We start from the raw sequence: 14,721 nt of genomic DNA, 5'->3' as shown, positions 1-14,721 counted from the left end.
GATGGGATGTGATAGCACATGATGATCTGTCTTTTCGATTGCCTCGTTTTCTTGTCGTCCACGCGGCAGCGTTGGCACTGCGGCCTTCTGTCAAATCCGCTAACGGCGGGCCTTTAGTAGCAATGTCGCTTTGGAATTTAATTCAGGAGAACTCTCGTCTGTCGTACAGCTGTCTGAATTGTAAAGTGTTCAAATGCAATTCCAAAATATATCCCTGAAATGTTTCTTGCTGCCTGCCACTTTGGGTCTAGCTTTTCTGAATAATATGAGTGAACACGATAAGGCTGCCTGATGGAATGCGACGCGTTTGAAAAGAGACCAAAGTTTAAAAAGATAAGCATTGGATAAAGAGAAAGAACACAAGAGACAATCTGATAAAAGTTCATGTACATTTAGTTGATTAATGGGCGTGACACACTTATACACACACACACACGCACACACACACACACACACACACACAGGCTGAACTGTAGGCAAGGCCCTGCGGAGCCCCACCAATGACAATCAAGGACAACGCCGCCGAGCTGGCACAATTGTCCTGTAACTATTGAGCTATACGGGAGGACTGCTAATGAACGCAAACATCAACCATTCACCCTGAGACCACGCACAACACCCCCACCCACCCGTGCAAAAACATACAATAATTCCCTTATAAAAATGTTATCTTATTTTTCCACTCATAAAAGGTTCAAGTTTGTTGCAAGTGAGCACAGTAGTGAACATCTATTATGCAGTTGTGACAATATGACATAAAAGGCAGGCATAGACAGTCGTGGGCCAAAAATGGGCATCTGTTGCTATAGTGAACCATGCTGCTTTGCAGGAATCTTACGAAACCAAGTCACTCGTGCAAGATACCTCAACTTTCACAATAGTGTGTCAACCCCTCCCAAATCCCCTCCTAAGGCATGCATTGTTTGAATTGGGCTCACGTGCCACCTAGAGTGACCACGTCACAGGAAAAAAAGTGTTTTTTAATTCACAACATCCAGCAACATCAAGATCCTCGCAAGTCGTAGTAGTAATGGCTTTTGCTACACGTACGTCTGCACCAGAATGTTGGCCCAAATAAGTGGCCTCAAAATTCACTGCTGTTTAAAGTGTATCCCTTTTGGTTCCATCTCCCCCACCCTCTCGGGTTGCTACGTCATTCATCTTGCCGCAGCAGCGGTGGCTGGAGAATCCCCTTTGTGCTGTCTCAGCTGAACTTGGTTCACTCTCTTGATCTCAGTCTTAATTGATCTACAAGTAGGAATAGCTGACTTCTTTGGATTGTAGCTTGAGCCACCTTCAACAGTCACTGTGTGTCACACGGACATGATTAGAATTGCAAATGCGTTGCAAAGGGAAAGGAGCAGGTCAGCCATTAATCCATAGTACATCCATTAAACAGCACATAAACAAACAACTACTCACCACTGGTTTGTAATTGTTATCATCACTGACCTGGTTGCAGGAATGAGACCAATTCTTCTGCCTGTTGTGTTGTTATGCGGCGCCGCCGAAATCAGGTCAATTCAGATGCCGCATGAGCAGATGTATCGCAGCCAAACTCAAATGAAAGCACTTGTTCAAAATCAGTTGTCATATTGAATTAAGTTTTGATTTGAATGATTCAACATTTTCCAGACAGACCCAAACGTTTGAAACGTGACCATTTCAGACCAGCAAGTCCTTCGTATATGTAAACAATTGCGAAAGTGGCCTGGAGATTTTTGGAAAGTCTTGAAGACATGATGTAAAAGTCGCTATTAGTAGCATACCTATGCAAATATAACATGCGAGAAATGTGCGGAAGATTCATCAAGGAAAATTTCGGATTGTGATTAATTCCGACTGTTTTTGCCCGCAAACTCTTTATAAACGACTATTGGAATTCCTGAAGCATAATATAAATTGTCTCGGGATCCCCACTGACTTCTTTCTCACTGTGATCCATCTTTGTCCAAAATTCTGCATCACAGCAGACTCCCTGTGCTCCCTTGAACAATCGGTTCTCTCTCACGGGCCACACAGGCCAAGGGGGCGGGGTTTTATATGCAAACCTGGCCCGAGTAGGCGGAACCTATAAGCCCCGCCTACATAGACAGTTACCTAGCAACGAAACACGACCGCTGCTCTCGCTCAACTTCCCACACAGAGGAGGAGAGGAGGGAGGGGCCGTCCATAGAACCAAATAACCCGTGTAAGCGACTCACTCAGGGGACACCACCGCCGCCGCGTGAGCTTCCTTCTCGGCCCTTGTGTGTGCGATTAAAGAAGAGAGCGAGTTTATTTTAGCCCTGAGCGGAATACTTCAACTTGCAGCGACGCGGCCTTTGGACTTTTGGCGAAGGTTCTGAGGCGAGTAGACGACGGAAGCACCTGTTCTTGTGACAGCCGCTGAACGGAGACGGAGGAGCGACGTACCCACACTTGACACCCGGAGCGAGTGGATGACTTCGGCGGATGAAGGTCTGTCTGGCACCAGAAGGGGGGCCGTGGATGGTGGTGGAAGCGAGGTGAGGCCATTTTCTTTTCTTCCAAATAAAGGGTTCTTCTTTCTTTCTATTATTGTTGTATTAGAGTGGTTCGTAAAATTCTCAGCAGGTTGCTCTCGTTTTACTTGAATTCGTCGCATTATTAGTATTTTAAATGGTAAATGGTGTCCAAAACATCACGCGACACTTTGTTGTCTTTTCCCCGGACGAAAGTAAAAAAGATATCAAGATAGTAACAGATCAAAACTAACCAAACAAAAGTCGTACTTGAAAACGTGTACAGGTGGGAAACCTATGGCCCGTGGGCCTCATGCAGACCACCTAGAAGCATTTTTCTGGGCCGTAGGATTGTAGCTCCAAATGCCAAACACATTTCACTGAACAAATGCTCATGGTGTATCAGAAACGGTTGAGGTGGGAGTTGGATTAACACATTTATGAGCCAAATGCGTGACGTATTTGTCATTCATTTAGCGGCCCATCCTTAATATCTGGTACTCGTATTATCTGACCTCAGCTTTCATTTGTGTTTGTCCTCCAGGCTCAAAGCACATCTTTTTACTTAATCACTCAAACGTTGCCCGTATCGTTTTAATTGATGTTCTATGCTTAATTTTATTACTCCCGTTATATCAGACATCCCTGGTAATCTTTATGGGTCTAAAGACTGTCTGAAATAACAAACAACTAAAAGGAAAAGGTTAATGGTTTATTTATTTAGTTATTTTTATCACTACATCCCATGAAATCCCGTAGACCGTACCAGATCACGTAAATGTTGGACTTCACACATGGCTGTGCAAGTGATAATCACAAATTAGTCCAAAAGTAGAATAGTGACGTAAGTTAGTTGCCGTGTGATTGTCAATAGCAACATGTAACGTGTGGAATACTCCAGGTGCCGGACTGGCTGTTACATAATGAGATTTACTCCGCGTCATACAAAACACTCTTGTTAGTTCTTTTTGTTCTTCTCTTCTAGTCATCTTGTTTGGGTGTATTCCCCTGTCAAATGAGATTACTACCCTCAATATTGTATTTTGATAGTCCCCCGAAACAAGCTATTCAAGCCACAAATGACCCGACCGTACACGCAATTGAATAACTAGATTACCTCACTCTACTGAGCTGTAGTGGATGAATGGGGCTAATCTGGAGTTAAAACGGTCCTTCCTTTCTCACAATCTCCTTTTATGTCACCTGGCAGAATAAAACTGCGAGAGAAGAATATTCTTCACACGAAACAAATGAGACTTATACACAAAAACATTCAGTTATTCCAAGAAGAATGTGTACCGTATTTTTCGGATTATAAATCGCTTCGGACAACAGCCATAAAATGTATAACGAAGAAGAAAAAGATCGGTTTCCCCTTCGCTTCTTGTCACCGTGACTTCTCAACGAGGACGCCAAATGCTTCGGCTATCAAGACGGCAGCCTTGAACAATTGATATGATGATAGAACCTCAGCTATTTGGGCCGCTATCTCTTTCAAACTTTCCTGGATGTAGAGCTGAGTGGCATCTGTTTGCTCTTTTGCATTTGAATGTTTAATTTGGTCATCGCTTTTAGAATCCGTCATCATCACTTTGGATTCCTCATCGTTGGGTGATGCCAGAAAAAAATGTTAGTTGTAAGGTTGATGTGAAAACAGCCCCTCACCACCCAAAAAAACATCTTTGTGCTATTTCCAGGCCAACAACAAACTTGTCTGTTTCGTATGAAATTTCATTGTGCCTTGTCCGCGTTGATTTCAAGCGTCCATGTTGTGAGTCTGTAAACAATAAAGAGTTCAACAGGTCGGCGTCACCCTGGGAACAAATGGACTTAACACACGCACACCAATCCCGTATGCTTTGTTGAGTCACACTTTAACGTCACTTCAGTTAGAAAGAGGAGAGCAGTCATTTACTCACCCGGGAGAACTTAGCCGCATCATAACGAATCGTTACACAAATCGAACCGTCCTTGAATCGTGGGTCCTTGTTTTGTATATAACAGCAACCCAGAAAGTTTGGTCAGATTGACCAAAGTCGTGTTTGAAAATCAGTTGCATGTTGAAACATTTACCAAAAGTTGAAGGAAGGCTTGGAATGTACCTTTATAATTTGAATTCCAAAATGTGACTTAGAACTCCCTTTTGATCAGTCACAAAGTTGTCAGGACGACTTCTCACTTTCGGTCTGTGGATCAGGATCAGGTTTTCCTTGTTTAACGGCCACTCCGCACCCTCGGCCTCGGTTGCGCTCGGTTTGTGTCAAATAGTGGCCATCCCACTAATAATCGCCGGGCCTTTCAATAAATCGTTTGGTGCGTCATCCGCTGAACACAAAAGACTGGGTTGCTCGGGGTCGAATTAAACCCGCACGTTTCCCAGCTTCCTAACAAAGGTGCAATGGTGGCAGTTTGACCAAGAATAGCGGAAAGGCATGAATGGGATGACAAGTGTTGACACCCGAGACACACACCATGTTGTGTAGAAAGCAATTGTCGTTGTACCACAAGTATCTGCCATGTCACACCAGACGCTGGCATAGACGTTACCATTCATCAAATGTTGTTGTTGTCATCAAACAGTGGCTTTCTGCCAACATACGCGGAAATATCTTGCTTTGTGAGTTTAGGCGCTGCTACGCCAATCCTGCAGAAAAAAAATCTCTGGCCTCCCTCCATTTTGCTCTATCCAACATTCCTGGTAATCCAAGACACACTACCTGTGTGTGTCTGTTGGACACAAGCAAATGCCTGTGTGTGTCTGACAACTGTGCGGACACAACAAAACTCTTTGTATACCTGCATGCAGCTGAGGTGTGTCAGAAAGGTTCCGGGACTGAGGTCACAAACGTTCTTTTTCAAACCCAGACTGAGTTTTTTTATTTGAAAATATCTCTTGTGTGACATCTGTCCTAGACTACTTCTGACATTCGCCATATGTCAAAATGTTTCCACGTGGCTATATTACTCACCAGATTGGAAAATAAACATTTACAGTTGAAGGAGGAAAAGAAGGTCATTTAAATTCAAAGAGTTATGAGTCACTACGTTTACCATATTGAGTTCTGTCAGTTTGAACAAACTGATGAGAAAATATGAGTCATGACTTCCTCTGCGTGGAACGAGTAAAATATTTAACAAAGTAGTAGACAAAGTATATTTTTTTTGGGGGGGGGCAGTCGTTGATCTCCAACTTAGCATGCTGTGTTTAACAATCAACTATAATGTTCTCCTGGAATTTGGCAGGAGCATGGACTTTGCCCTTTACTGTATTTTGTGTCTTACACACGCTTGGCGACTTTTTTGAGTTTTATGGCGGAAGACAACACGAGCAATGATTAAATAAAATGATTCCACATTCATCACAGTAATGTGATTTGAGTGTCACTAGCCATTGATGCTATCAGTTATCTTCGGGAAGGGCTTATAATGAGGATATGAACTTTAATTGCGTTTATGTTTACTATCAACTGTGGTTTTGGTATTAAAATATTTTCATTTTGCTGAGAAATCTTCAATGACAATAAAGATCTCTTCTATTCTAAAAATTATTCAAATGAGGTGGGGACATTGAAAATGTAGAATCACTTCTTTCTGAAATTAATCGAAAAACGTGATGGATATTTGGTCTGTTTGCAAATCCCTAAAGAAGGGCAAGTCCACTTTGAAAATGTTGTTGCCTCCCCTCGGACACTTTGAATGGATTTGAGATGACAGAAGTACCCAGCGGCGACAGCTCGGCCAGAACATCAGAGGCGAGGCATTAACTGCACTTGTGAATATTTTGGTGTCGCCAACATTTAGGTCGCCCGGCGGCTAAAAAGAATGAATGCAGGGGAAGAGAGTTACAAATGTAGAAAAAAGCCGGTGCACATTAAAATTCTGCTGCATATTCTCTCCTTGTTATCATCTTTGTTTCCCTCTCCACCATCCATCTGTCCATCCTCTATCTCACTGCATTGTTCAGGCAGCTCATTCATTATTCCGTTTTGCTGTGCTGACTCACACTGATTCAAAACCTTTTGCATCCGATCAATTTAATTTGTATGGGAGTTCATTCAGGCCTATTTTATTTTATTGGACACTCTCGAGTTGGAAACGCACCAGTGTTGGCAAATTTCGATGGAACAAGTATCAAGCGACTCAACAACTTTTGCAGAAACACTTCCATTTTAATTACACTGCACGTGTGAAATTGGGATGTCCCAACTGTCACATTTCAAAAGAAATTTCAAACCTTCCCTCACATCATCCCCATTTGAGACTCTCTTGGACACCCGGTGTGTGAATGCTCGAATGTTGGGCTAATGTAGCAGTCGACATGTTTCACTTTCTTGTCAAACGTCACAAATGATTTGACAGTTCTTAGTTTACACAATAATGCATCATGAATTTAAGGCATTAGTAGAAAGCTATCAAAATAAAACTAGTAACATTGTTTAACATCTCTTGACCGTGACTAGCGTGACACTGAAACTATTGGACCGGCTGGTTGGATACTTATCGAAAGCAAACCACACTTGTAATATTTGGACTGAGTGTACACCGTGTTCACTTTGTTTGATGGCGACACGCCCGCTGCGTCACAGGTTGTGTTGTAAACAGTATTGGCAGCGCTCATGTGAAACAGGAACTGTCAGAAAACCTGCCCGGGGAAATGCAAGCCAAATGCGACCTATTATTGCAGCACAGGAATGGAAAAGGCTCACCTTCCCTAACCTTTTCAAAAAAAAAAAAAAAAAGTCTCTGTGGGTTTTTTCTTTCAGCTCAGCTTAAGACTTGTTGTATCACACAAGATTGAAACATTTGAATGGAACGTGGCAGGACCTGTGGCCTATGACTTTTTCACCCTCCCCTCCTTGTCTCCAGACCCCATGGTGGCCTCAAGCACATTCCATCAGAATTTACCAAATGAACAGCTAATCCTTCCTACAATGTGATTTATTAATATGGCCCACCCAAAGCAACAATACTCATTTGCCAAGAATGGGCTGTATTCTAACTTGATGGGTTCAAGTCATCTTATGAAACGTTCTCACTCTTTCCTATCCTGTTCCTCTCAGTCCAGCGAAGACGAGCAGCACTTTCCGGTCATCATGTGCACGCGGGCTTATCCCGACGCCTTGCCAAGCAGCCCGCTGTTCTCCGGAGATGCAGAAGACGACGAGGGCAAGGAGAGAGATTCCGACAGAGACAGTGCGGTGGAGAGCACCCAAGGCTCTGACACCTCGGAGGGGCCCGACCGACTCGGCAATAAAGAAGACATCTTGGGCGATCTCTTCTTCTCTGCTGAGAAGTAAGCCGCGTCTCATTTTTGCGTGAAGAAAGATGTTTTAGTTCAGCGACATTCTTTCATTGTGTTGCCGTCAGGACAAGCGGCACGAGCAACTCCGTGATTTCCGACCTGTCCACGCGCTCCTCGGCTTCCTTGAACGAGGAGCAGTTTGAGGACTACGGCGAAGGAGAGGAGCCTGACTACGCTACCAACAGTCCCTGTCCGGACGACGACACCCGCGTCAACGGGTACTCTGATCTAGGCTCGTCCGTGTCGTCAAGGTGAGAAAGACTCGTAGACAGGATGCTAAACAATATTTTAGAGACTCGTAGTATCAAAAATGTTGCCTTGATACGCAAATAATAAAGATGGTATCGGTGTGTAGTATCGGAGCATTTCTCAGAGTCTGAACGAGGCGGACAGTATTGTCAACCTTATCTTTATAACTGTAAAAGCAGCTGTCGTGTCTTTCGCCCTCAGGACGGCATTAATATTCACCAGAGGCTTTTGTTTAATGCGATTAAGACTAAAGCCGAGAAAGCTACTCTGAGATTTTTCCACGCATACCAAAGTTATAAAGTGAACTGGCTTGGAGAGTTTTATATTCTAAATGAGGTTCAGATTTAGGAGAAGTCTTAGATTACACATTGGGAGAGGCTATGGAATGCAATATTGCGGAAAGCACTTAAAAGTGGGTTAAACGTGCAAGGCTGGACAATTGAAAACAAAAGTGTACAAAAGTGATGCAATTTAATCAAATGGATGAAGCCCTGTTGATTAAAAACTGCCACATTTTGTAGCAGGTTGCGTAAGCTAAATGGCTCCCTTGAATGAAGATCACGCTTTCACTAATTGGGGAGAAAAAAAATGTAGTCGCTGTACTAGTGACTTCCTTTCATGTACATAGTTTTCCACGTATCTACATTAACTTTTGAGTCCAGTGAAACGACGTCGCTAGCACCTTAGATTCCCTGCACGATTTTAACCATGACCTCCTGTGACAACTGCATCTTTTTTTGGAACAATTATCATTCTAGTTCACATTGACGTGCTATTGATGTCGTGACGTCCATGTTTAAGATCCGCCCGGGAGCTACATTACGTAGTCTTCCCAGTGTTTTAAAGTCTTTTTACTTTTTTTGTTTCTCAAACTCCAGTTTCACCTGACCTAATCTGTGATACTACTTCCAAAGAAAGGCCTCACCTTTTAATAGTCTCCTCCCTCTATTGTCAGTTAAGTAAACCAACTGCTCTGTAAATACATTTGCGGCGCACTTTGATCCAAACAATTAAGCCTTTACAACCAATGTGAGTTTAAGCTATAAATTAAAAGTGAAAAGTACTCTCCATTGAATGGAAGTGGTTTTACATTGTAGCAGCCTTTGTTTTCCCCACAATCCATTAGGTCTGCATTTTATGATTGCGTCTTGGCATGAAGACTTTAGACCGCAGCGTAGACAATACGCCTGTCACAATTGAACCGTTTTCAGAGATACACCCTAATGTCAAGGAAGAGTAATTATAAGCAAGGTATGGCATAAAAACAATTAGAACCATAAGTGGCTTCGCAGAGCTTTAGTCTCGTACCGTTACTCGGAAGTATAAAGGAACATTGATGAGTCCGCGTTGACATGTAATTTTTGCGTAAAGGTTCCATGACAGTCCTGTGCGAGATCCGCAAGCCTCCCTAGTGAGATTCACTCGTGTGTGTGTGTGTGTGTGTGTGTGTCAACAGTGCGGGCCAGACGCCTCGCAAGCTGCGTCAACAATTCCAGAGTGAGATGGTGGACGTCTACTGTACTCACTGCAGCAAAAAAGTCAACCTGCTCAATGACCTGGAAGCACGTCTCAAGAATCTCAAGGCCAACAGGTAGAAGGTCACCCTGTCATGTTTAACACGTGTACAATGTTGGAGGTCAACTGGAATCATTAGGCTGTAAAGTAAGCTGGCAGATTTTAACGTTTGATGTTTAAGTTTGAAAAGACTCAAATGAGGTAAATATTCATGTAGGTGGAATTTTTTTTCTGGCTTATATCCGCCCCATGAACAAATAAAGGTTATATTACATTTGGTCTTTTGTGTCGCTCTTATCGCAGCTCATTTAAAGAGCCAGCTGCTGTTTTGTTTTTTTCTACTGCCTCGTTCAACTGATAGACATCTCCATGGCAATTCACAGATAAAACTCTCTCTCACTCTCTTTTTTTTTTTTTTTTTGGTGCAGCCCCAGCAGGAAAATTTCCAGCACAGCATTTGGGAGGTAAGAAACCGTTCACGTCTTTCTTTCTTTATGGGACTCATATTTCTTTGGAGTATTTTTGAGGGGACCGATGGTGCAGATTCTTTACCCCAACAAATAGCAAAGGCAGCAAAATGTTTGGTTAACTTCACCACATTGAAGTATTTACTACTTTCCTATCGCTCGTCCACCACGTGCAGTCTTGTACTTAAACAGTGCGTTAATTAGTAAACCGCTCATTCCAATAAAAGCATTGACATGGCTAACAGAATGTGCCGTAAAATCGTTGCTCCAGACTGTCTGTTGGTCTGAGATGTTTTGTATGCCTTCTTCCAACCGCACCAATTGAGTTATAGTGACAGAGTGAAAATGGCCTGTCAGAGCTGATCTATGTATTCAATATAGCACTTGACGGCCGCACTGTCCTTTCTTTGTCTCTTTTGGTTCCCTTTTCCACTTTTATTACCCTCGTTATCCGTTCCTCTTTTTAGTTTCCTCTTTTGTTTCCCAGAGAATGAGTGGCCGCCGTTGCTCTTTTAAAGGCACGAATAACGCAATTGAAATGTCAATCCGGACATAAAACTGTGACGCTAAAGCAACCTGTGCTATTTTAATTCTGTTTGCACCACTGACATTGGCTCTCGGGTGCAGGTCTCTGTCATTCTGCTTTCCTCGCAGAGATATTTGTCGTGCCTTGGACTTTCTCGTGTCTCAGCCATGCAAACACATTAAAGAGATCTACTGTGTGTTTGAGCAGGCAGCTGCTCCACAACAGCAACTTGAGTAGCAGCAACGGCAGCACCGAGGACCTTTTCCGAGATAGCATCGACTCTTGTGACGTCGACATCAATGAGAAGGTATGGCCATTTTTTTTTTTTCTCTTTTCTCGTTGCATTTATCAAGCTCTCTGTCTTTTGCCAGGTGAACTCTTTGGAGAAGAAAGTTGCAGAACTGGAAAATGAAATTTTGTTGAATGGTGATCTCAAGTCCAAATTGAAGCAGGATAACACTCATTTAGTTCACAGGTATCGCGCAAAAGCATGTGCCCGCAAGTTCTCAAAGCTTTTGACAGAATGAAGGAATAATATTGGTTTTTTTTTTGGTTTTGTTTCAATAATCAAAGAGTTAATGAGCTGGAGGAGCAGCTAAAAGACCAGGAGACTCGTGAGAACCAAAATCTACAAGGGGAGTTGAAACGACACAGAGAGGCCTTCAACAAGATGGAGAAAGACAAAAACACGCAGATTGAGCTGCTGAACAGCCGGTGAGAAGTTTACGCAAGCTATTTTTAATCATTTCATTTTATATACTTTCCTGGATTGACGATTGTGTGTGTTTTTCTACTTTTAGCGTGAAGCAGCTGGAGGATGAGAAAAATGAAATGCATGTCGGCATGTGCAGGCTCAAGACACAGACGGAGAAATTGGACGAGGTACATGGCAATATTTTTTTTTTCTTACATCAGCTCAGTTCTATTTTCTTTTTCTATACCTGCAAAAATACATAAACGATTGCATTTCAGGAGAAGCAAAGGATGACAGATAAACTGGAGGACACCAGTTTGCGGCTGAAGGATGAGATGGACCTGTACAAGAAAATGATGGACAAACTGCGGCAGAGCAGGCAACAATTCCAGCAAGAGAGAGAAGCCATGCAGGAGGTGCAAATCAATCATCTACCGTGCTACTCACATCATCGAGCGTGACTTACCATATGGCCACGCCTTTTGTGCAGCTAATCGAAGACTTGCGGCGAGAGCTGGAGCACTTGCAGCTCTTCAAACTGGAGGTGGAGAAGCCTGGACGAGGGCGTAGCTCAACTTCTAGTCTGTCGGAGTACAACAGTCGGACCAGGGAGGTGGAACTGGAGTATGAAGTCAAGAGACTCAAGCAGGTATTCTTGGACACTAATTTGTTGTGAGTGTACAAACCTGCTGTTAGGTAAACAATGACAGAACGTCTGTCTGTGTTTTTACATGTCTCCAGGATTATTATCTTTGTACAGTTGTTACACTGTAACTTTCTTAATTCTTTTCCTCTGCCACCTGCATTTTCTATTTTAGTATTTTGGCCGACTCAATTACTCCTTATTTACATTTTAGACAAACAAGGGCGATCTGGAATAAGAAAAACCTCCCACTGAAGTGTCCCATAGGAAGGAATAGGTCACTATCCCATGCTTGGCAGTAAAGTCAATGTCTATACTTTGTGTCTGTGTGTAGCGATTTATGTCCCAGGAATTTCTCCCCCCTGAATTCCAGCAGCTGAGGTTGTCGGGGGTACCGCTCCGTCTCGGTTCGATGGTAAAATTGCCTCTTGACCCCCTCCATTTGCCATTAACCACTAATCTCAGTGGAGTAGCGTGAACCTGACCCAGCTGACCCGGCCGGGCTCAGAGCTGCAGTCCCCTTACTAATGATTAAGTCAAGAATACATGGGGGGGGGGGGGTGGGGGGGTCGTCCGCTCACTTACTGATCAGTGGTCCTCTCAAGGTCAGCATGGCGCTTTTATAACACGCCAGGTAATGCGGGGTAAACACTCATCACCTCGCTTTACGCTTCAACTCCATCGCTCTGACCCAAATACGTACCACTTACTTTTCTCTATTTATCCGCTTCCCAGGAGAACCAGAGACTGAAGGAGCAGAACGACGAGCTGAACGGTCAGATTCTCAGCCTGAGCCTATACGAAGCCAAGAATTTGTTCGCCACGCAGACCAAGGCCCAGTCTCTGGCTGCTGAGATAGATAACGCCTCCAGAGACCAGGTAACGTTCGGAACCACTGTAAAGCATTCGCAAACATTCGAGGGTCTTCATTGTTGTTCTTTTTTACAGTAGAGTGACTCATTCCACATTCAGTGTCGTGCGTTTGTACCATTTTGGAAAACGGACTGCCCCAAAAACTGAGGCGGGTCGAGCCAATCTATTATTGTGCAGTGCAGAGCAGCATTAGATGAGTCAGCACAGGACTGCTTGCCTCATCTGAGTGCAGCTATTACGCAATATAGAGATCATGACTCGGTCTATTTGTAGCTCGCCGCTGACTCGTCACGCCTAAACCTGAATTTAAATTACCAGTAATTACGGCATTGACTTGTCAAGGAGTTCTTTTTAAACGTATGCCCTGTGCTACTATATTTCCCCAGTTAATGGAAGCCCTGAAGGAGCAGGAGGAAATCAACATGCGGCTGCGGCAGTACATGGACAAAATCATTCTGGCCATACTTGATCACAACCCGTCCATCCTGGAGATAAAGAACTAGCAGTCACTCTGTGTGTGAAGAGACTGTACAGAACATTCCTCTTATGGAACATAAACGACTGCAATGTCGCCCCCTGCTGTTTATGGATTGAGAAACAGGCATATAAAGGGAGTGACTTGACGGTTATGCTGCTGAGACTTTTGAGCGTCATCTTTTTGTACTGCGTCTGTGTTTTAGGACTGGACAAAAGCTACTGTATACAGGACTATGTGCACACTGGTATGAAAACTGGAACAGCATGTAGCCGTCTTCTGTTTTCATATTTGGAAAGGGACAGTTCGATCAGTGCCGGCCAGTAGTTTTGCACTGTGAGAAATTAGACCAGAGAAAAAAGATTGATGTTGTGTTTGATACTGGCATGTCTTCATAGAAGGTTGTGAAATGTGGTCAGGGAGGACTTTAGAGTAAAATGGGTCATGTACCTCAACAGATGAGGGTTTTTGGTGAAGTCAAATGAAGGTAATACTGGTTTCCTCTTAAGAACGTCTTCCAGAAATATGGCAGTGGCATTTGCTGTCGCACTTTTTAATCACTTGTCGTCACTTTAGGGAGATGAAAGCTCAGCCGCCCGAGGAGTGTCTTTAAAATGGAATTTAGAGCAGTGCTATTAGCTAGCATCTCCCCAATGCTTGAAAGGTGCGTCGCTGTTGGCAATAATAAGCTCAACAAAATGTGACAAGGTAAGATGAATGTTGCTACTTTTGTGTTGGTAATGCGAAGTGGTACTAAAGAAAATATGTCTACACAACCCAAATAGTTGTGTGAAACTTTATTATAGTGTAAATATGTTGATGTGTAAGAAGGGACAACAATACGCTGTACTATGTAAATAACTGAAACTTGAGTTTTGCTTCCTTGCACAAAAACAAATGCTTTGTTTTCCCCTCTGCATGGTTTATACATTCAATCTGTGCCTTGGGATGGACCGTTTTAAGAAGCCTACGTTCTGTCTTAACCATTCTCCCAACTTGTAAATGTTAGAATTATATAGTGAACATTTGTAAACATGCCACTGGCTAGTTTTTTTCAGGAATCTATTTTCTACAGATATTATCAGGAACGACGCAATGGCTCAAGTAGGTGCATAGCGCAATGCATTGTGTGGTACCTGAGCGAAGGTTTAGAGTTTTTGTCAGTCTAAAAATTTTATAACAATGCAAAAGAAGGATTTGTTGTATCTCTACATCATTGCTCACAGAAAAAGTCCGTATTAGTTTAAATTTGATTTATGGTTAGTAAGCTGTCTTCCTAATCTGAGGTCAGTGATGCCCGTTGTCAGCATTTTTAACTTATCCACAGGTACCTATATTTTTTGTGTGTCTTTGTTTCACTTTGGCTGTTTGTACCATTCTAGAATTGAAATTAAAGGAGCAGATGGAGCTATTAAAATATACCACATTATTATCTTTGCTATTTTTTTCTTCTGTTTTACGTATATATATATAATAATACTTTTAACTACAACT

At 42.9% G+C, this 14,721-nt stretch overlaps 1 protein-coding gene and 1 long non-coding RNA gene across 2 annotated transcripts; one reads left to right on the top strand and one right to left on the bottom strand.

Moving 5' to 3' along the window:
- The first annotated feature begins 2,146 nt into the window (after window positions 1-2,146).
- rab11fip4b (RAB11 family interacting protein 4 (class II) b) lies at window positions 2,147-14,657 on the top strand. The gene is made up of 13 exons (XM_037253823.1): window positions 2,147-2,507; window positions 7,544-7,776; window positions 7,851-8,036; window positions 9,491-9,625; window positions 9,978-10,013; window positions 10,750-10,849; window positions 10,914-11,017; window positions 11,116-11,256; window positions 11,343-11,424; window positions 11,515-11,652; window positions 11,727-11,885; window positions 12,615-12,758; window positions 13,139-14,657. Exons 1-13 carry the CDS (start codon window positions 2,442-2,444, stop codon window positions 13,253-13,255), a joined length of 1,641 nt encoding a protein of 546 aa, XP_037109718.1. The 5' UTR covers window positions 2,147-2,441; the 3' UTR covers window positions 13,256-14,657.
- LOC119124162 lies at window positions 3,748-5,320 on the bottom strand. Its single transcript, XR_005098210.1, has 2 exons — window positions 4,403-5,320; window positions 3,748-4,260 (listed from the first exon to the last, which is right to left on the bottom strand). It is a non-coding gene; the product is annotated as an uncharacterized LOC119124162 (long non-coding RNA).
- Window positions 14,658-14,721: the final 64 nt, after the last annotated feature.

The sequence above is a fragment of the Syngnathus acus genome, chromosome 1, assembly GCF_901709675.1.
Source record: "Syngnathus acus chromosome 1, fSynAcu1.2, whole genome shotgun sequence".
In the NCBI taxonomy this organism is placed as follows: domain Eukaryota; kingdom Metazoa; phylum Chordata; class Actinopteri; order Syngnathiformes; family Syngnathidae; genus Syngnathus; species Syngnathus acus.
This window is presented reverse-complemented; position numbering and strand designations above follow the sequence as displayed.

Excerpts from the sequence above, each read along its gene's own strand:
- rab11fip4b (XM_037253823.1), top strand. The coding sequence starts at position 2,442 with ATGACTTCGGCGGATGAAGGTCTGTCTGGCACCAGAAGGGGGGCCGTG. Across the intron at positions 9,626-9,977 it reads AAGAATCTCAAGGCCAACAG|CCCCAGCAGGAAAATTTCCA; the intron begins GTAGAAGGTCAC and ends TTTTTGGTGCAG. Across the intron at positions 11,425-11,514 it reads AGACGGAGAAATTGGACGAG|GAGAAGCAAAGGATGACAGA; the intron begins GTACATGGCAAT and ends ATTGCATTTCAG.